General features: G+C 35.4%; 1 protein-coding gene across 7 annotated transcripts in view; it reads left to right on the top strand.

Moving 5' to 3' along the window:
- The window catches only part of ZNF624 (zinc finger protein 624), a 41,919-nt gene extending 21,587 nt beyond the window's left edge, over positions 1-20,332 (top strand). For 2 of the 7 annotated variants that reach the window (XM_072821015.1, XM_072821016.1), the window contains exons 4-6: positions 5,284-5,410; positions 6,133-6,228; positions 13,412-20,332. In XM_072821015.1, coding sequence (XP_072677116.1) covers positions 5,284-5,410; positions 6,133-6,228; positions 13,412-15,630 — 2,442 coding nt within the window. In that variant the 3' untranslated portion in view covers positions 15,631-20,332. Of the gene's footprint in view, positions 1-2,983; positions 3,118-5,283; positions 5,411-6,132; positions 6,229-13,411 lie in introns of those variants that run through there. The other 5 variants (XR_012028298.1, XR_012028297.1, XM_072821017.1 and 2 more) reach the window with 5 other exon arrangements.
- Positions 20,333-22,308: the final 1,976 nt, after the last annotated feature.

Below are 22,308 nucleotides of genomic sequence, written 5' to 3'. Positions count from 1 at the left end.
CAAGATTCTCTTTGTTTTTCATCATTTTGACTATGACATATCTAGGCATGTGTCTCTGATTTTATTTTACTTGGTGTTCCTTGAGCTTCTTCTCAATTAATGATCATCAAATTTGAGGAGTTTTTTGACCATAATTTAAAAAATTTTTTTTATTTATTTGAGAGAGAGAGAGCGAGAGACCATGAGTGGGGGGGAGGGGCAGAGGGAGAGGAGAAAACATGCTCCCCACTGAGCAAGAAGTACAATCCTGGGCTGTGTCCCAGGATCTTCAGATCACAAGCTGAGCTGAAGGCACTCAACAGACTAAGCCACTCAGGCACCCCAGCCATTACTTATTTATTTTTTTTTTAATTTTTTATTTTATGATAGCCACACAGAGAGAGAGAGGCAGAGACACAGGCAGAGGGAGAAGCAGGCTCCATGCACCGGGAGCCCGACGTGGGATTCGATCCCGGGTCTCCAGGATCGCGCCCCGGGCCAAAGGCAGGCACTAAACCGCTGCGCCACCCAGGGATCCCCTTATTTAAATATTCTATCTGCCTCTTTCTCCCCTCTCCTTTGTGGACTCCCATTATGCATATATTGTTATTCTCATTGTCCCACAGATCTTTGCCATTATGTTAACTTTTTTCATTCTTTTTTTGCTGTGTTCCTCAGTCTAGATAATCTCATTTTATCTATTTTAAAGTTCACCAATTTTTTTTTTTTGCCTGATTATTTTAGTCTGTTTGGACTTCTTTAGACAAATGCAACAGACTGGGTGGCTTGTAAACAACAGAAATTTACTTATCATATTTCTAGAGACTGGATGTCTGAAACCAGGGTGCCAGTGTGGCCCAGATAAAGGCTCTCTTTTGGGTCACAGTCTCATTGTATTGTCAGCAGAAGGAGCTAGGGATCTCTCTGGAGCCACTTTTATAAGGCACTAATCCCATTCATGAGGGCACCCTCCTGACTTAAGCATCACCCAGAGGCCCCACTGCCTAATGTCATCACATTGGGCATTATGATTTCAGCATATGCATGGGTGCATGGGGTGGAGGAAAAGGATACACAAACATTCAGAATATACTGCTGCTCAATTGCTGTTTCACTAAAGCTCTCTAGTGGATTTTTTTTCAATTATGAAAAACTATGGAATTTCTATTTAGTGAGATACCATTTTCACAATTTTGTCTCATTCTTTAGATTTGTTTTTCTTTAGGTTTTTGAATATGTTTGTAATACTCATTTAATGTACTCATTTAGTAAATACAACTTCTTGACTTCTTTAAGGACACTTTCCATTGACTGTTTTTTAACTCTGTCCCATGCTTTCTTGTTTCTTTATGTATGTTGAAACTTTTTCTCAGGACAAATATTTTAAATAAAACAATGCGGCAACTCTGGAAATCAGATTCAACATTCCCCAAGGTTTGTTCTTGCTGCTACTGCTGTGCTTTGTTTATTTAGGGACTTTTCTGGACTAATTCAATCACATTTGTATTCTTTGTCATATACATTCTCTGAAATCTCTGCTTGGTCAACATAGTGATTAATGACTGGACATAGATTCCCTTAAGGGATGTCTCGGTGGCTCAGCAGTTTAGCATCTGCCTTCAGCTCAGGATGTGATCACAGGGTCCTGGGATCAAGTCCTGCATCAGGCTCCCCACAGGAAGCCAGCTTCTTTCTCCCTCTGCCTCTCTCTGTGTGTCTCTCATGAATAAATAAATAAAATCTTAAAAAAAAAAAAAAAGATTCCCTTAAATGCCTTAAACCAGCAAGTCTTCTAGCATTTGCCAAGAGGTTTTTGTATGTGGTGGGCATACCTTCTATTCCTAGCCTTAAGTAGGCAGTTTATAACTCTTGCTTGCACAGACCTTCAAGGTAAGCCAAAGGTAAGAGCTGACAGCCTTCTTATGTTTTTCCTGAGACTTAGCTCTTGATGGAAAAAGAAAATAAAACCCAGTAACTTCATTATAATATGAGTGACATGAGAAGTGATTAACAGTAAAGTTTATGTACTGTCATTATCTCCCATATTAGCCATATTTTATTCTTAGCAGAATGAAAGTTTGCTTCATGAACTTTCAGGTACAAATAGATTAAAAGGTTTAAGCAATCTGACAAGCATACATATCTATATGACAGGAAAACACCCCAGAGGAAATCTGTCTCTCATGCTATAGAGCAAATCTTAGCCAAGTATACTATAACTTGAGACCTTTGCCTGCCTAGTCAGCTAATTAGGATTTTTAGTTTACTAAGTCATAGAGTTAGTGATTATGAGTTTGAATTCTGGAACCAAACTGAATTTGAACCTACACTTTACCTTTTCTGAGAACTTGGGCAAGATGTGGAAGATGCCTCACTTTTCTTATTAGCACCTTGTCATTACATAACAAGCTGTTAGATCATACCTGATAAATATGCACTATAGGTATACAAAAGGAAAGAGTAGTTTCATGAATCCCTTTGTACCTAATGCCTATATTCAGCAATTATCAGCCCCTGGGTAATCATATTTCATTTAGGTTTTTTTTAAGATTTTATTTATTTATTCATGAGAGACACAGAGAGGCAGAGACACAGGCAGAGGGAGAAGCAGGCTCCATGCAGGAAGCCCAATGTGAGACTTGATCCCGGAATTCCAGAATCACACCCTGAGCCAAAGGCAGATAGATGCTCAGCTGCTGAGCCACCCAGGAGTCCCAATCATATTTCATTTGTAATCTTACACTCTCATTAATTATTTTGAATCTGTACAAGACATTATATGATTTCATCTATAAATATCTCATTATATATCTATAACATATTTTTTAATGTAAAATATATTGCCATGGTTTCAGCTAAAAAATCAGTGGAAAGTCTTTTTTTTTTTTTTCTTTTTTTTTTTTTATGTTTCTTTTTTTTTTTTTTTTTTTAATTTTTATTTATTTATTATAGTCACAGAGAGAGAGAGAGAGGCAGAGACACAGGCAGAGGGAGAAGCAGGCTCCATGCACCGGGAGCCCGACGTGGGATTCGATCCCGGGTCTCCAGGATCGCGCCCTGGGCCAAAGGCAGGCGCCAAACCGCTGCGCCACCCAGGGATCCCAGTGGAAAGTCTTAATATCAACAAATGTTGACTTGGTATTTGTTTCACCAGTTGATTCTTATGTTACGATTAGTTAGTATTGTCTCTTAGGTCACTTTTAAGCTAAAGTTTTCCCCCTCCCTCTTTTTTTCCCGTTGTAATAATTCATTGAAGAAACCAAGTTATTTGTAGTTTCAAGCTGTGTTGTCCAATATAGTAGCCACTAGCTACATATGGCTCTTGAGCACTGGATATGTAACTATAGTCCAAACTGAGATGCACTGTAAATTTAAAATGCACATCATATTTCAAAGACTTAGTACAAAAGATAGTGCCTCATTAATAATTTTTACATTGAGTGTATGTTCACATTATAATATTACACATATATTAGGCTAAATAATATTATTTCACTTGTTTTTGGCAGTAGTATTTTATGTATCTGATATGTACCACCAGAAGGCACATAATGCCTAGTTGAGGCCTCTTTGATATATTAGCAGCTATTGATGACTCTTTAATTCATTAGAGATTGCAAAATGATGATATTCTAATTTTTTTAATTCTTTTCATGTATTAGCTGGAATCCTTCCTTAAAGAGAAATCTCTCTCAACTATGTGATGACACTTGATTACTATACAAGCCCTATATATTTTACATAGGAAAAGGACAAAAGGTTAACTCTGTTTATTTACTAGTTTCCAGGCATCCTCTTAAAAAATAAAATCAATGAGTATTTTTATAGTAGTATTATGAAATCATGAATTTAAATGTGTGTTTCTGAAACCCATTGTATTTATTATCCTCACTGATGTTCAAATTGTCCCATTATTATTAACTAGTGGGAGCCTCTTTAAGTTGTCTCTTATGTCTTAGGTATGATCTTAGTAGTCTTTGATAGCTTCCTTGCCTTTTGGTATCACAGAATGTTCCAGGCCCTGATTCCTTTTAGTGAAAAGTAATAATTAGAGGCTATAGTCTAGCTTGCATAGTGTTACCTTACTAATTATTGTTTTTCTTTTTTGGCCTTTTCCATGGATGAAACTAGAAAATTCATTTTTTTCCCTTAAATAATTAATGAGTTTATACTGATACTTCCAATTCAAATTTGGATCTGTGGAGTTATTATATAATCTCATCAATATTGCATTTATATCTTATTTATATCTTATTCTTCCTGCCAAATTTATTTGATCTCAGTGGCATTGATATACTAATTTGCCTTATCAAACACTACAGGCACAGCAGTTACAAAATAGCATTTTTATCACTACCACCAACAGTATGATTATTCATTGAAAACATAGTTTTTGTTTTTTTGCAGTTCTTTTTCTTTTGGGGGCATGTTTCACAAAGAAAATACACAAAATTGTTATGTTATAAAGTCACTTAAAATATTTCATCTTTGATGAATGCCTATGCTCAAACCTGGTTTCATTTTCCTTTTAATTTTTAGGGATGACTTTTTATTTTAATTTTTCTTTTATAACATATTTACATGGCTCAAAACTAAAATCCACAGAATAAGAAATATCCAAAAGAGTCTAGCTTCTAATTCCAGTCTTCTCCTTTCTCTCTACTCCCTCTTTCCTCTAACAGGTAACCACTAAAAAATTTTATGGCTCATTCTTATATTTTATTATACAAGCTCATATATAATTCATATCTTGACCAAAGAAGTTCTCCAAAGTCCCTATGATTTCTTATTTTTCTTGCTCAAAGACAGAGATTACAATATCCTTTATCTACAATCTGAAGGATAAACTGTATTTTCTATTAAGTCATGTTCTGTAGATTTGGAACTGAGGAAGAGCAGATATTATAGATAAGCCAGTTTGAGGGAGAAAGGATGATTTGGGTAGAAACTACTAGCTATTACCAAATGTTAAGACTTTCTAGCGAAGGAAGAAACCATGCTCTTTGACTCCTGATAATATAGGAAGACCAGTATTTCAAAGTTAGAGAAAGCCAGATTTGAATTAGTCTGAAAAGAGAATCCTACTTCAAGTAAAACTCAGGAAATGGAATAGGCTTTCTCTTATGGTTTTAAGTTCTTATCACTGGAGGGATTCATTCATCCATAAAGAGTTGAACTGATTGACTTCTGTGGTCATTTGATGATTCTGATTTCTGGAGTATTCCTCCAGCTTTATAAGTATTATTCTGCCCAACAGGTCTCATTGTATATAGTCCCTGGGTGATCACAGTGTATTTATTTTAGGATTCTGTGACATTTAAAGATGTGGCTATAGACTTCACATTAGAAGAGTGGAGGTTGATGGACCCTTCACAGAGGAACCTACACAAGGACGTGATGCTAGAGAATTATAGGAATCTTGCCTCCCTGGGTAAGAATAACTTGTGTCCATATATCTATCCATTTGAGCAGGTTTGCTGAAGATCTAGAGCCTCTAAAGTACTTAACTGAGCTTGGGGTTAGAGTTCAGGCATTAAAATCTCTTTTTAGGTGTATGTTGTTGGGAGTCATGCTATCCCTTGCTCTTAATTAAGTGGCCCACCCATTGTAGAGTAAGAAATACATATTTCATTGGAATCTTGGAGATCGTTAACAGTCCACCACATTTAGGACTAAAGTTTTTTCTGATCGCTTTTACAAATGGGAGTTATAAGTACCTCCAGAAAGAAAAGGACAAATGTGTTCGTTTTCTTTCTAAACTCAGATTATTCCGATGATCTATTATCCTAGAAGACCTGCGGTCATAGTGTTGAGCTCCTCTGTAATCGTCTGTAACACCACCATACAATAGAATGTCTGCTGTACTGTGAACGTTCTGTATCTATGCTGTCCAATATGGCAGGCACTAGCCCCCCTTGAGGCTACTGACAACTTGAAATCTGGCTAGTCCAACTGAAGAACTGAATTTTAAATTTTATAAAGTTTTAACTAATTTAAATAGCCTCATTGGGCTCTTGACAACTGTATTAGACAGTGTATCTCTAGAACTTCCCAAAAATAGCCACTCTGCACAGAAGATTAAAAGCTGAGACTGAATTTGGCAATAGTTCTTACTCAGACACAGTCAAGTCTTACTGATTTTTATCTGCACAGGCCTTGCAGTTTCCAAACCAGACATGATATCTCATTTGGAGGATGGAAAAGGACCATGGGTGGTAGTAAGAGAACTTGCAAGAACCCCTTATCCAGGTGAGTTAATAAGAACCAGGAGGACTGGATTTATTTCAAGTTCATAGGTTATGGATGGAGCAAAACATCTGAAATATTTTGAGGAGTATCCTTGTTCAAAACTATCTCAGAAAAATTCACTCCCTCCCTTGCTCTCTCATCTGTTTTCCTTCTCCTGTTGCTTCTCCTCTCTCTATTCTCTACTTTTGATTCCCATTCCATCCTACTTTGCTTTCTTGAGGACATGATCTTCATAATTAGTCTTTCATTCAAACATGCATAAATAAAATCTTTAAAAAAAAGATAAGTGTACTCTTAATCCCCCTCACCTATTTCACCCATCCTTCACCTACCTCCTCACTAATTACCACCAGTTCTATTTAAGAGTCCAGGGGTTTTTTAATCTTTTTTTCTTTGTTCATTTGCTTTGTTTTCTATATTACATTCAGACTGACTTATTTCACTTAGCATAAGACCCTCCAGTGCCATCCATGTTGTTGCAAATGGCAAGATTTCATTCTTGATTGTGGCCAAGTAATATTCTCCTGTATATACATACCACCTCTTTATCCATTCACCTGTCACCGGACACTTAGGTGGCTTCTATATCTCAGCTATTGTAAATAATGCTGCAATAAACATAGGGGTACATGTATCCTTTCAAATTAGTGTTTTTGTTTTATTTGGGTAAATACCCAGAAATGGAATTACTGGATCATATGATAATTGTTTTTAATTTTTTGAGGAATCTCTATAGTTTTCCTCAATGGCTGCACCAATTTACATCCCCACCAACAGTGCACGAGGGTTCCTTTTACTTCACATACTCACCAACATTTTTAATTTTTTGTATTTTTATTTCAGCCTTTCTGACACGTATGAGGTGATACCTCATTGTGGTTTTAATTTGCATTTCCCTGATAAGTAGTGATGTTGAGCATCTTACCCTGTCTCTGTTGGCCATTCTGTATGTCTTCAGAAGAATGTCTTTTCATGTCTTCTACCCATTTTTTAAAATATTTTATTTATTTATTCATGAGAGACACAGAGAGAGAGAGAGAGAGGCAGAGACACAGGCAGAGGGAGAAGCAGGCCGCATGGAGGGAGCCCAATGCGGAACCCGATCCCGGGTCCCCAGGGTCATGCCCCGGGTCGAAGGCGGCGCTAAACCGCTGAGCCACCGGGGCTGCCCAATCTATTTTTGAGCCAGTGCCATACTGTTTTGATTATTGCCACATTGTAATATATCATGAAATCTGAGTTGTGAAACTCCCAGCTTTGTTCTCTTTTTTTTTTTTTTTTTTTTTTTTTAAGAAAGAGGATGGAGATCATGACAGTTGAAATCAAGAGTCAGACACTTATCTGACTGAGCAACCCAGGCATCCCTGTTCTTCTTTAAGATTGCTTTGGCTATTTGGGGTCTTCTGTGGTTCCATACAAATTTTAGGACTATTTGTTCTAATTCTATGAAATATGTTGTTGGTATTTTGATAGCAATTACATTGAATCTGTAGATTGCTTTGGGCAGTATGGACATTTTAACAATATTGGTTCTTCCAGTCCATGAACATGAAGTATGTTTAAATTCATTTGTATCATCTTCAGTCCTTTTCATTAACATTGAATGTTGAAAATATTATATATTTAAGAGAGTGAATGAAAAGTAGGCATTGGAGACAGTTTTAGAGGACTCTTTAGAGAAGGCTCCCCACCCCCATGAAGAGGGAAAGACAAATGGGGCAGTAGCTACAGGAAAGTATGCAATGAAGAACAAAACTCTTTTGTTTTATATTTGAAATGGGAGTTTTTATGGCATATTTGAGTGCTGATAAGAATGATGCCACAATGGAGAGGCAGAAATTGACATTGCAAGACCAAGATGGGATCACTAAAGAACTAAAACTAAAGTGTGTAAGAAGGTTAAACGGAATAAACTCAAGAAAGGAAAAGGAAAGATTCACCATTGATTAGCAGAGAGGCCACTTCGCTATAACCCTAGGAAAGGTGGAGAACGTGGGTGCAGATAATAGGTCAACCAATGGTGGGAAGATCAAGGCATTCTATTATAATAGCTTCTGAATTGAAAGTAAAATATGAAGCAAAGCCATCAGTTTATATTGAGGAGAAGAAAGAGTTGTGAGAGACGGAAAGATACATATTTTAAGATACATAGATTTCGCTGTAGAAGCCATGTTGGCCTTATGCTTTTATTTTGGAACTTGTTTATAGCTTCTGTTCTTTCTGTTGTTAATAGGACTATTAATATTTTTTGTTGTTTCAGTTTAGTAAATTATGTTTATCTGGCAATTGATCCATTTTATCTAAAATTTAAATTAATGGCATACTACCTATCCTCTCTTTTAAGTGTCTGTATGGATCTGAAGTGATGTCTCTGTTTTCATTCCTCCATTGATTTTTTTTTCTCTCTTTTATCTTAATCAGTCTTGCCTAGGGCTTGTCAATCTTATTTAGCTTTTAAAGAATCTTTTTTGGGGACCTGGGTGGCTCAGCGGTTTAGCACCTGCCTTTGTCACAGGGTGCCATCCTGGAGTCCCAGGATAGAGTCCCACATCGGGCTCCCTGCATGGAGCTTGCTTTTCCCTCTGCCGATGTCTCTGCCTCTCTCTCTCTCTCTCTCTGTCTTTCATGAATGAATGAATGAATGAATGAATGAATGAATAAATAAATAAATAAATAAATAAATAAAATCTTAAAAAGTAAAATAAATAACCTTTTTTTACCTCTGATTTCTATATCATTACTTTCTTCTCTTTATTTTCTTTTTAACCTTTTTTAGCATTTAATTTGCTGATCTTTTTTAACTTCCTGAGTTGGATATCAGGAAGTTATATCATTTGATTTTCAGCCATTCTTTTTTTATAACTCATTCAAAGCAATCTAGACCACATCACACCCCATAAATGACCAAAAATAAATAAATAAATAACAACAATAAGCAAAAAATAAACCTGTATCACACTTTTTTTATGTAACAACTTCAAAATTATTGAGCTCAAAGCATTTGATAATTTCCATCATGATGTCTTTGTCCCTCATGTTATTTAGAAGTATTTTTCTTAATTCTGTACCATCTGGGGATTTTCTAGTAATCTTGCTATCTTAATTTTTCCTGTGGTCAGAGATGCTGTGTATGATTTCAGTCTTTATAAATTTAAACTTTGCTTCACCACATGGACAATTTTTGAAGACATTTTGTGTGCACTTGTGTATCCTATAAATATTATAGAGTGCAGTTTTACATATATCAAGTTTTTGTTTTAAGGTTTTCTTTATTTATTTGAGAGAGACCATGCAAGCACGGGGAGGAATGGAGGAAGAAGGAAAGAATCGCAAGCAGACTGCACCTGGCATGGAGCCCTATGCAGGGCTCAGTCTCACGACCCCAAGATCATGACTTGAGCCAAAATCAAGAGTCAGAGGCTTAGCTGATTGAGCCACCCAGGCACCCTAGATGTATCAAGTTCTTTAGGTTGCTAAAATATATACTTATTGTCAGCTTATTCTGTCAGTTATTGAAAAATATTTTTTTAATGTTTTGCAGTAAGACTGTAGATTGGTCTCTTCCTTGTTTTCGTTACTTTCATTTTTGCTTTATGTATTTTGAGGCTGTGTTATTAGGTAAATACGAAGTTATAACTGTTATATCTTTCTGTTGAATTGGACCTTTTATTCCTCTGAAGTGTCTTCTTTATCTCCATAATGGTTTTTGCCTTATTTTTTTAAAAGATTTTATTTATTTATTTATGAGATACAGAGAGAGAGAGGCAGAGACATAGGCAGAGGGAGAAGCAGGCTCCATGCAGGGAGTTTGATGTGGGACTAGACCCCAGGACTCCAAGATCATGCCCTGGGCCAAAGGCAGACGCTCAGCCGCTAAGCCACCCAGGCGTCCCATGGCTTTTGCCCTAAAGTCTATTCTGCCTTGTACTAGTAACACTGTAGCACCTTTCTTTAAGTTATTGTTTATATGGTACCTCATTTTAGTTCTGTTCACTGTCATCTTTTATGTATCCTTGTATCTTTTTATCTTTTTTCTCTTATAAGTAGCATATTATTATTAGATTTTTGCTTTAAACAGTTGTTAGATTTTTGTTTTAAACAGATTTTGTTTGTAACCCAGATGGTACAAAATTACTTCTAAATAACCTGAGAGACAGTCCATATCTTTCAGAGTATTTAGTTCATATTTACATAATATAGTTACATAATGTTTAAATCTGTCATCTAACTTTGAAAGTGTCTTGCCTGTTCCATGTTTTCTTCTTCCCCATTCATGCATTTAGTTTTATTATCTTTTATTTTTTTATGTCCCCCTCTAATCACTTGGTAATCATAAATTTCTAAAATTATTTGCATAGTGGTTTAACTTTGCGATTAAAGCATTCATCATTGATACAGCAGTCTTAGATTTTCTCTTTTCCCAAACAACACTAGGATCTTAGAACAACTTATTGAACCTAATTTATATGTTGTTGAAATTATGTATTTTAATCCTATCTGTTGAATTACGTATTTTAATCCTATCTATATGTCGTATCTCTTAGACTATGTTCTATGCAGTCAACATTCATTTAGATTTTTTTGCCCAAACTTTCTCTTCATTTTTTTCTTCTTTTCTAAGCTTCTCCTTAGGATTATTTTTCTTCTGCTTAAAGAATACCCTCTAATATTTAACTTTATTTGCATCTGCCAGTATCATATTCTCTCCATTTTTCTTTTCATCTAAAAATATTTTTAATCTTCATTTTTGAATAATATTTTGGCAAGTTTGACTTCTAGGTTTGTGTTATATTCTTTCAGTATTTCAAAAGTATCATTCCGTTGTTTTTTGTCTTACATAAAATCTGTTGACAAGTCAACCATCTGTTTAATTCAGGAGTCAGAAAATCTTTTCTGTAAAAGGTAAGACAGTAGATATTTTAGGCTTTGTGGAAACATGGTAGGTCTGTCACAACTATTCCATTTAGCAATTATAAGCACAAAAGCATCCAAAGACAAAATACTAGCCAACGAATGTGATTTTTTAAGATTTTATTTATTTATTCATGAGAGACAGAGAGAGAGAGAGGCAGAGACATAGGCAGAAGGAGGAGCAGGCTCCATGCAGGGAGCCTGATGTGGGACTCGATTCTGAGACTCCAGGATCACTCCCTGGGCCAAAGGCAGACACTTAACCACCAAGCCACCCAGGTGTCCCCAAAGAATGTGATTATATTCCACTAAAACCTTTATGGACAATAAAACTTGAAGTCCATATAATTTTAGTATGTCACAACATATTATCCTTTTAGTATATTTTTCAACCATTTAAAAATGTGTATTCTTATCTCACTGGTAATACAAAAACATGTAGTAGAACAGATTTGGCTGTAGTTTGCAACCTGTGATCTGATTGTTGCTCCTTGATGGAAATCTTTTAGTTTCTTCTATATTTACTTTGTATTTCTCCTACTTGGAATTCATTTGGCTCCTAACATATGTGGCTTGGTATTTTTTATCTGTTTTGGAAAATGCTTGGTGTTATGTCTTTGAATTTGATTTCATCTCATTCTGTCTCACTTCTCTTTCTAGACTTCTGGGACTTTTACACCTGTGATAGACCTTTTCATGCTATCCTATATGTCTCTAATATTTTTAAAATAATTTTTCAAGTTTTTCATCATTCTGTACTTCATATGCATATTTTCTACTGACCTATTTTCCATTCTGTTGACACTCCCGTGTCATACCTACTGTGCTTTTAGTTTTTGAATTCTTACTTTCCAGTTTAGAATTACCATTTAGTTATTTTACACTTTTCAATTATTTGGTGAAATTATTGGTCTTATTTTCTTGAGTACTAATCATGATTATTTTAAGCTTATGTCTAAGACCTCAACTATCTGGATACCTTTTAGGTCTGTTTCTATTATGGTTTTTTTTTTTTTCTCTTGAGTTTTTTCTTTTCTTTTTTCTCTCTCTTTTTAAAAAAGATTTATTTATTTGACAGAGAGAGAAATAGAGTGCAGGAGGGAGGGGAGAGGAAGAGAGAAATTTAAGCAGACTCCATACTCAGCATGGAGTTCAACAAAGGGTTCAATCATGTGACCCTGAGATCATGACCTTCAGGAATGTTAAGACATAAAAAGGTTGTAAACGACGAATACCCACCATGTGTTTCAACGTGGATAGAACTGGAGGGTATTATGCTGAGTGAAGTAAGTCAATGAGAGACTCCTAACTCTGGGAAACGAACAGGGATTAGTGGAAAGGGAGGTGGGCGGGGGGGACTGGGTGACGGGCACCGAGAGGGGCACTGGACAGGATGAGCACTGGGTGTTATACTGTATGTTGGTAAATCGAATTCCAATTAAAAAAATATACAGAAAAAAAAACATAAAAAGGTTGCAAAACTATCATTGATAATCACTATTTGAAATATTAGTAACTAAATATTAATTTTGACTAATTTGCTGTTCAGCATACTTTCTGAAAAATCAAAATGTTTTTTCCATAAACGTTTGATTAAAAAGTACAGGGCAGCCAGGGTGGCTCAGCGGTTAAGCGCCACCTTCAGCCCCGGGCCTGATCCTGGAGATCCAGGATCGAGTTCCACATCAGGCTCCCTGCATGGAGCCTGCTTCTCCCTCTACCTGTGTCTCTGCCTCTCTCTGTCTCTCTCTGTGTCTCTCATGAATAAGTAAATAAAATCTTTTTTAAATAAAAGTACATACAAAGACTTCAGTAAGCTGATCTGACAGGGAAATTTGAGAAAGCCCTCATACAAAAATCTAGCAAAGAATGAGAACAAATAGAAAGTATGGTTGGGAACAAATACCTGGTTTGTAGAGTAAATGGGAAGCAAGGAAGTAGTCACAACTTATGAAGAGTGGTCTGGAAAAAAATATTAACTGTAAAGGGGATGAGAAAAGTATTTGAGATACTTGGATTCTAGGAGGGTTACCATAAATGATTTTTTTTAGTAGGGGAAAATCTCTGAATTTACTACTTTGATTCTTGGTTCAATCAGCCTCCCTCAACCCTACCTCTTTCTTCTTAGAAAATAAGGCCAAGTTTGCAAGCAGTTAAAACTTTATATTCATTATCAGCTGAGGTTTCCCTTTTACTATCCTGTTTACTGAGATCTTCCTAACTTAGGAAATAGAAATCATTTGATTTGATTTATCTCTTTCCCCCCCACCAGAATTGGAGACAATACCTGCAACCAAGAATGCTGTATCAACAGAGGATATTTCTGAAAATGTATCACAAGAGACTATACTAGATAAGCTCACAGAGAATGGTCTGTGGAACTCCAGAATGGGAGGATTATGGAAATGGAATGAAAGGATATTGAGATTGCAAAATAGTCAGGAAAATCATTTGAATCAAAGAATAGTTACTCACAAGAAAATTCCCTCTGGTCAAAGAGGCTTTAGATTTGAATCTATTATTTTTCCTGAAGCAGGAGTTATCACAGAAGAACTCCACAGCAAATGCCAAACACATGACGATTTCCCTGAGAATTTAGATTTGATTACAGATCCCCATCTGGGGAAGAAAATTTGCAAGGATACAGAAAGCAGCAAAGCCATAAGGCCTACTTCAGAACTTACTTTAGGGAAAAAATACAACAATAGAGAAAAACCCTATAAATGTAGCACTTGTGAAAAGTCCTTTCGTTATAGATCATTACTCATTCAACATCAGAGAACTCACACTAAGGAAAAACCTTATGAATGTAGTGAATGTGGGAAGATGTTCAGCCAGCCTTCATATCTTAGTCAACATAAAAAAATTCACACTGGAGAAAAACCCTATAAATGTAATGAATGTGGAAAAGCTTTCATTGCTTCTTCATCACTTATGGTGCATCAGAGAATTCATACTAAGGAGAAACCTTATCAATGCAATGTCTGTGGAAAATCTTTTAGCCAGTGTGCTCGCCTTAATCAACACCAGAGAATTCAAACCGGAGAGAAACCCTATAAATGTAGTGAATGTGGGAAAGCCTTCAGTGATAAGTCAAAACTTGCAAGACATCAGGAAACTCACAATGGAGAGAAACCCTACAAATGTAATGATTGTGGGAAAGCCTTCAGGAATAAGTCATATCTTAGTGTACATCAGAAGACCCATACTGAAGAGAAACCATATAAATGCAATGAGTGTGGGAAATCTTTCAAGAATACCACAATTTTTAATGTCCATCAGAGAATTCATACGGGAGAGAAACCCTTTAGGTGTAATGAATGTGGGAAAGCCTATAGAAGTAATTCAAGCCTTATTGTACATATAAGAACTCATACTGGAGAAAAACCCTATGAATGTAATGAATGTGGGAAAGCATTCAATCGTATAGCAAATTTCACAGAACATCAAAGAATTCATACAGGGGAAAAACCTTATAAGTGTAATGAATGTGGGAAAGCATTCATTAATTATTCATGCCTTACTGTACACCACAGAATGCATACAGGGGAGAAACCTTATAAATGTAATGAATGTGGAAAGGCCTTCATGCGTTCTTCATCCCTAATTATACATCAGCGAATTCATACTGAAGAGAAACCTTACCTATGTAATGAATGTGGGGAATCTTTCAGAATAAAGTCACACTTAACTGTACATCAGAGGATTCATACTGGAGAGAAACCATATAAATGTACTGACTGTGAGAGGGCATTTACCAAAATGGTAAATCTCAAAGAGCATCAGAAAATTCATACTGGAGTGAAACCTTATAAATGCTATGATTGTGAAAAATCTTTCAGGACTAAGTCATACCTTATTGTACATCAAAGGACCCATACTGGAGAAAAACCATATAAGTGTAATGAATGTGAGAGAGCTTTCACTAATACATCACAACTTACTGTACATCAAAGAAGGCATACTGGAGAAAAACCTTATAAATGTAATGAGTGTGGGAAGGTTTTCACAAGTAACTCAGGCTTTAATACCCATCAGAGAACACATACTGGAGAAAAACCATTTAAATGTAATGACTGTGGGAAAGCATTTAGCCAGATGGTACATGTCACAGAACATCAGAAGATTCACAGTGGAGAGAAACCCTATAAATGTGATGTCTGTGGAAAAGCCTTTAGGAGGGGTTCATACCTTACAGTGCATTGGAGAACACATACTGGAGAAAAACCCTATACGTGTAAGGAATGTGGCAAAGGTTGTATCACTCTATCGCAGCTAACTCTACATCAGAGAATTCATACTGGGGAAAGGCCCTATAAATGTGAAGAATGTGGAAAAGCCTTCAGAACCAACTCAGACTTTACTGTACATCTGAGGATGCATACTGGAGAAAAACCCTATAAATGTAATGAATGTGGAAAAGCCTTTAGGAGTAGCTCAAGCCTTACAGTACATCAAAGAATACATCAAAGAGAAACTCAGCTAATATAAAGATTAATAAATCATTCATCTAGATGCTAACTCCACAGGAAGAATCATAAACTGTGTCTTTTATGAATGTGGGAAAACCAGGTGTAAATCACCAGAAAATACACACTTAAGAGATACTTGAGAGGGAGCACCTGGATAGCTCAGTCAGTTAAGCATCTGCCTTTGGCTCAGGTCATGATCCCGGGGTCCTGGGATTGAGCCCCAGAGCAGGCTCCCTGCTCAGCATGGAGTCGGCTTCTCCCTCTGCCCCTCCCCCTGCTCGTACTCTCATGCTCTTCTCAAATTTTTTTGGAAAAGATACTTTAGAAATATAAGAATGTGGTAAAGCATACAATCATATAAATGTTAGTTCTAATAAAATTCACAATAGAGAAAAATAATGGACAAATGAAAGTCTTCATCCAGGTTTCATACTTTATTCACTTAAAAAGTTATCTTCAAAGAATTACCTATATATTTTTTGCCTGTTTTCTATTGGTTTGTCTTTCTTATAAATCTGGAGGTGCTTTTTATATATTTGAAATATTAATCCTTTGTCATGTGTGTTGCCAATTTTTTAATCTAGTGATTGTCTTTATGCTTTTTTATATAGTAAAAGAAATTAACATTTTAATTTTTCATAATGAGATATTTATATATTTTCCTTTTTAGATTGTTAATTTGCTCTTTTAGTTAAAAGGCTCTCTTTAATCCCTAGGTTATACAATAGTCTCCTAAATTTGTTTCTAAGATTTTGGTTATTTTTTATATTAAAGTCTAATCTGTCTGGACTAGATGGCTAATCATAGAAGAGTAAATGGCCATTCATCTCTGAAAATGTTATGAACCTAAGTAGTACTCAGGGAAATGCAAATTAAAACAACCAATATGACGTAACTTCCACTTCATGGAGTTGGCAGAAATGAAGTGATCTTTTGCTAGTGGACTTGGGGAAAACCTCTTACAAAAAGGTTATATCAACTCTTATTTTTTAAAAAAAACTCATAAAAAGGTTATTTATATCAACTTGTATTTCCACCAGCAATTCAGTAGTATATATTTAAAATTTTTTAACTTTAAAATTAAAATACTTTGGCCTAGCAGTCTCACTTTGGGAATCTGCCCCCACAGAAATAACATCATCAGTACACAAAAATACACACAATAAGAGGTTTTGTTGAAGTGTCATTTACAGAGGCAAAGTTGAAAATCAAGTGGAGATAAAGTGAATGCCAAACAATGGGATAATGGTTGAATAAGTTGTGATATAGCCACTCTGGAACAGCATGAGAGTAATTTTTAAAATTAGTTATATTTACACTATTGATCTGAAGGTATCTTAACAATTTTTGATAACCAATTGCTTTATTACAGAGCTTTATGTGTACAAGATTTCATTTTTGTTGATGATCACACCCACTTATGTATATATGTGCGTCTGTGATGAGCATGGAAACAAGTATATATACCAGAAGAATATATACCAGGCTGTTGTTATTGGTTACCTTGAAGAGAGGGAAAAGAGGAGTAGAGAGAGAAGTGGGGGGAAAGACTGGAATTTTTTTTAATGTAAGTGCAGCATGTATGGTACAAAACTCTATGTAAAACTATTTGTTTAGACTTTTGAGAACCATGAATGAAAGGATGGTCTTCAAAAAGTTAATGATTGTTTTAGAGTTGGTGGAGTATCCAGTATTTTTTGTTTGTCTGACTTCTGCACTTTTCTGTATTTCAAAAGTTTTTTTCCAATGAGCATGTGATATTTACATAAACAGGAAAAGCCTATTTTACTTGTGGAAATAATTTATTGGATACCTGTTATGTACCAAGAATTACCCTGATATATTGTCAGGGTAGGGACAGTCATGGGAATCTAAGAGCATGGGAATTGGTTCTGATGGTTCTGATGATTCCAAAGAAGTTATCCAGCACCTCATTCCCCCCACCCTCTTGGTTTCATTTGGAGAAGGAAGTAATTTCAGAGTATCCAAGGGTATCTGGAACTTGTGTCCAGGATATAGACCAGAAGCTTGTAAGCCTCAAGAGAAATTCCACCTTCAACATGGCACTGAGAAAAAGGTCACAATGGTGAAAAGTTCCATGTACACCCTCACAGAATGTTGCATGATGGATTGATTATAGGGGAGACAGCCAAAGATACCCAAGTCCATAAATGAAGTCTGAAGTTCTGGAAATACTAAGAGTCCTAGAACAGAAATGAGAACCTAGAGGCTGCAGCCCTGATACCAGAAAACCCTAACAGACCATGGACCTGATATCCAAAAAGGACAAGACAATGAGCTATGTTTCAGTGGAGGCTGAAGAAAAGAGAATCCAGTACCCCTCCCATAATGTTAGAATATATGTATCTATTTAATATTGGGATAGGGATATTGGAAAAAGATACAAGCTACCTTCCATTACAAGTTAATAATTTGATGCTTTAAAATGACCATTTCTGATTGAATTTTAATAGTGGAATACATGAACTATTACCAAGAGACTTTCCTCCTTTGGATGTAATATACCAGTTTCTGATTGGAAAGTTTGAGCGTTAAACCATGAAATACTACCCGTAAGAGACTCTGCTGTTAAAGAGTTGACATGATTTGATGCCCACTCTATTAACTGCTCCTTTCTACCTCCTAACCCTCACTATATGTAAAACTCTCTTCCCTGCCTTAGAGCCAAGCATTTCAAGAGGAGCATGGTCAGCAAGTTCAAATGACATAACTGAAGAGTGTCCACAGGGTTAGGGGATGGAGATGACAGAGACCACCTTTACTAGAGCAATTTCAATGGAGAGGAAAGGCGAAAAAACCTGATTCTGGTGTGTAGCAATATCTCATTATAGGTTTAATTTGAATTTCCTTTGTGACTAATGATACTGAATCTCCTTTTAGGTGCTTATTGGCTTTTTGAATATCCTCTTTTGAGAAGTGCCTTTTCGAGACTTTGGTCCATGTTTTTTCATTGGAAACTCTTTGTTCATTTATAGGATTCTTTCTGTATTCTGGGTGCAAGGTATTTTTTAGATACTTGTGTTGTAAACATCACCTCTCCATCTCCAGCTTGCCTTTTCACTCTCTCATGATATCCTTTGATGAATAGAAGCCTTTAATTTTAATTAAGAACAACTGGTCAACTTTTATGATTAGTGTTTTCTGTGCTCAGTTTAAGAAATTTTTTCCCAATCCAAAGTCATAAAGATATTTTCCTACATTCTCTTCTGTATGTCCACTGTTTTACTTTTCACTTTTAGGTCTATAATCCATCTAAAGTTAATTTTTATGTGTGGTGTGGGGTAGAGGTTAAATTATTATTTTCCATACAAATACATAATGTATTTGACATCATTAATTGAAAAGACCATTTTCTCCCCTCCCCCTTGTGTTGTAGTGATATTCTTATGATAAGTCAGATGATAATATGTGGGACTCTATTTCTAAACTATTCTGTTATCCCATTTAACACCAAATGTTCTTAGTGTAAACAGATTTATAGTAAATCTTGGCATCTGGTGGTATGCATCATCTAATTTTCTTGTTCAAAATTGTCACTGCAATTTTAGGTCCTTGACATTTTCACATATATTTTTTAATCTTTTTTTTTTCAATTCTTCCATACTGAAAAAGTTGATATTTTAATGGGCATTACATCAAATATATAATTTTGGAAGAATGAACACTTTAACAATATTAGACATCCAGCCTATGAGCATGCTACATCTTTTCATTTACATACATCTTTTAATCAGGAATTTTTGTATTTTTTGAATGTAGAAATTTTTAACATTTTTGTTAAGTTAGTCCTATGTATTTAGTGTTTTGATGTTATAAATGTTATTTAGTTTACTGATTTCTACCAACATATTCAATTTATTTGAATTTCAAATATATTTCAAATATATACAGTTGATCCTTGAGCAACACAGGTTTGAACTGTGCAGATCCACTTATACACGGATTTTTTTCAATAAATACATTGGAAAACTTACTGAAGATTTGCAACAATTTGAAAAACAGTGAACCACGTAGGCTAGAAATATTGAAAATTTAAGGAAAGTATATCATGAATGCACAAAATTTATGTAGATAATAGTCTATCACTACCATAAGACATACACAAACCTATTATAAAAGTTAAAATTTGTCAAAACTTATGCATGCAAGCAAGCAGAGCATACGTGACACCATTTGCACTTGAGACAAATGTAAACAAAGATGCAGCAGTAAATGAAAATTAACTGTAGTACATACTGTACTATAATAATTTTGTAGCCATGTTGCTTTTGCCTTAAGTTCAAGTGTTGTGTCCACTTAAAACGCTGTGTGACACTGATCATCAAGGAGCAGTTCATCTCTGATAAATTGTATATTACAGTAAAAAGTCACCCGTCAACAGTTAACATATTTTTCATGTTTAATGAAATACTATAAACCTCAAATAACACCACAGGATCCATATGAAATGCCACTAATGATGATGGAAGTGCTCCCTAGGAGCAGAGAATTTGTGATATTATAAGAAAAATTATAATTGGGACGCCTGGGTAGTTCAGTGTTTGAGCATCTGCCTTTGGCTCAGGGCATGATCCCAGGGTCTTGGGATCAAGTTCTGAATTGGGCTCCCCATAAGGAGCCTGCTTCTCCCTCTGCCTGTGTCTCTGCCAATCTCTCTGTGTCTCTCATGAATAAATCAATAAAATCTTAAGAAAAAGAAAGAAGTTGAATTGCTTGATATGTACCATAGATTGAGGTCTATAGTTGTTGCCTGCCATTTCAAGATAAATGAATCCAGTATAAAGATCATTGTTTAAAAAAAAAATAGGAAGCCATTACTGCAGCTAACTAAATGAGCAGGCATGAAAATTTTGCACTTTTTATGAACTACTGTTTTATTATACTGAAAATGCAGCTTTTATGCAGGTGCAGAACTGTTATAAGTAAGGCATACCTATAGACTAATATGATTTGAGAAAAAGTGAAGTCTATATGGCAACTGTAAAAGAAAAAGAAGATGAAGTATCTAAAGCTGGAGGATTTAATACCACCAATGTCTGGTTTGATAATTTTAGAGGTTTGGCTTTTAAAATGTCAACAGAAGCAGCTTCTGCTCACCTTGAGGTAGCGAATTAGTTCCCAGACACCATTAAGGAAATCATTAAGAAGAAAGACTATCAGTCTGAAAAAGGTTTTAATGCAGACAAAAGTGCCTCATTCCAGAAGAAAAAAAAATTGCCACAAAGGACATTTATTAGGAAGAGCAGCAAGTACCAAAATTTAAGGCATCAAGGGATAAAGCTAGCTACCATTTTGTGCAAATGTAGTTGGGTTTTTGGTCTCAGGCTGCCCTTCTCTATAAAGCTGATAACTCTTGAAAAGCTATTTAACAGCTGCCAGTCTTTTGGGCTATACAAGAAAGCCTAGACAACAAGAACTGCCAACTATGCCCCACAACCACCACCACCCCCAACCGCCCCCCCGCTGTTTTTTAGAAACTTTGTTTCCATTGGTTCCAACAATGCTTTGTCCCTGAAGTCAGGAAATACATTGCAAGTAAGGAACTGCCTTTTAAAGTTCTGGACAATGTCCCTGCCCACCCAGAACCTCATGAGTTCAACACCGAATGTGTCAAAGTGGTCTGTTTGCCCCACACAGTATCTCTAATTCAGCCTCTAGATCACAGGGTCATAAAGACCTTTAACTCTCATTTCACATAGTACTCTATGGAAAGAATGATCAAATTGATGGGAGAGCCCTGACAGATTATCAAAAAAGTCTGGAACAATTACACCACTGAAGATGCCATTATTGTTATGGAAAAAGCTGTAGAAGCCATCACTCCTGAAATGATAAAGTCCTGCTGGAGAAACTGCCTATCAGTTTATCATCATAGGTAAGTAATTTTTCAAAAAATTTAACAATGTTTCCAATACTGCATTATGAATATGACTGTAATATAGTATGCCATAAAAATGTTATAACAATTTATTCATTGGTATATAGACTAGGCTACCATAAAGCAATCATATTGCTCCTTTTTTTGTTTTCAATGAGTGATGTGTAATACCTGTAAATAAATGTACATTTTTTCACAGTATCTTTTCATTGCTGAGATCTACTGCTAAGTAATATATATAGCACCACAGTATTTTGTATCATAAGACAGTAATGATGTAGGTACTGACAGATAATTCATCTTGTAAACAGACTATGTAAACTTAGAGTATCAATAATTATCGTACAGTTCTGTAAAATGTATTTTCTTTTCCTTATGATTTTATTAACACTTTATTGTCTCTAGCTTTATTATAAGAATATAGTATGTAATGCATATAATATATAAAATATGTGTTAAATGACAGTTTATCTTATCAGCAAAGCTTCTGGTCAATAAAAGACTATTATTAGTTAAGTTCTTGGGGAGTTAAAAGTTATGTGTAGGTTTTTTACTGGGGAACATCAGTACCCCTAACAACCACATTGTTCAGGGGACAACTGTATTAAATGATACACATATTTTATATTTTATATGGTATAATATATGTATTCTATAGTATTATATATTAACATATAATGGATATATATCACACCCAAAGAAATGAACAAACTTTATAATACAAACTGACCTATCCATTGGCCTTGATAAATTCACTTGTTAATTATAATAGTTTATTTTATTGGACTTTGTATACAA

Source organism: Canis lupus, chromosome 3 (assembly GCF_048164855.1).
Source record: "Canis lupus baileyi chromosome 3, mCanLup2.hap1, whole genome shotgun sequence".
NCBI classification, from domain to species: Eukaryota; Metazoa; Chordata; class Mammalia; order Carnivora; family Canidae; genus Canis; species Canis lupus.
Note: the sequence above shows the minus strand (reverse complement) of the source record. Positions and strands in the feature narration are given on the sequence as shown.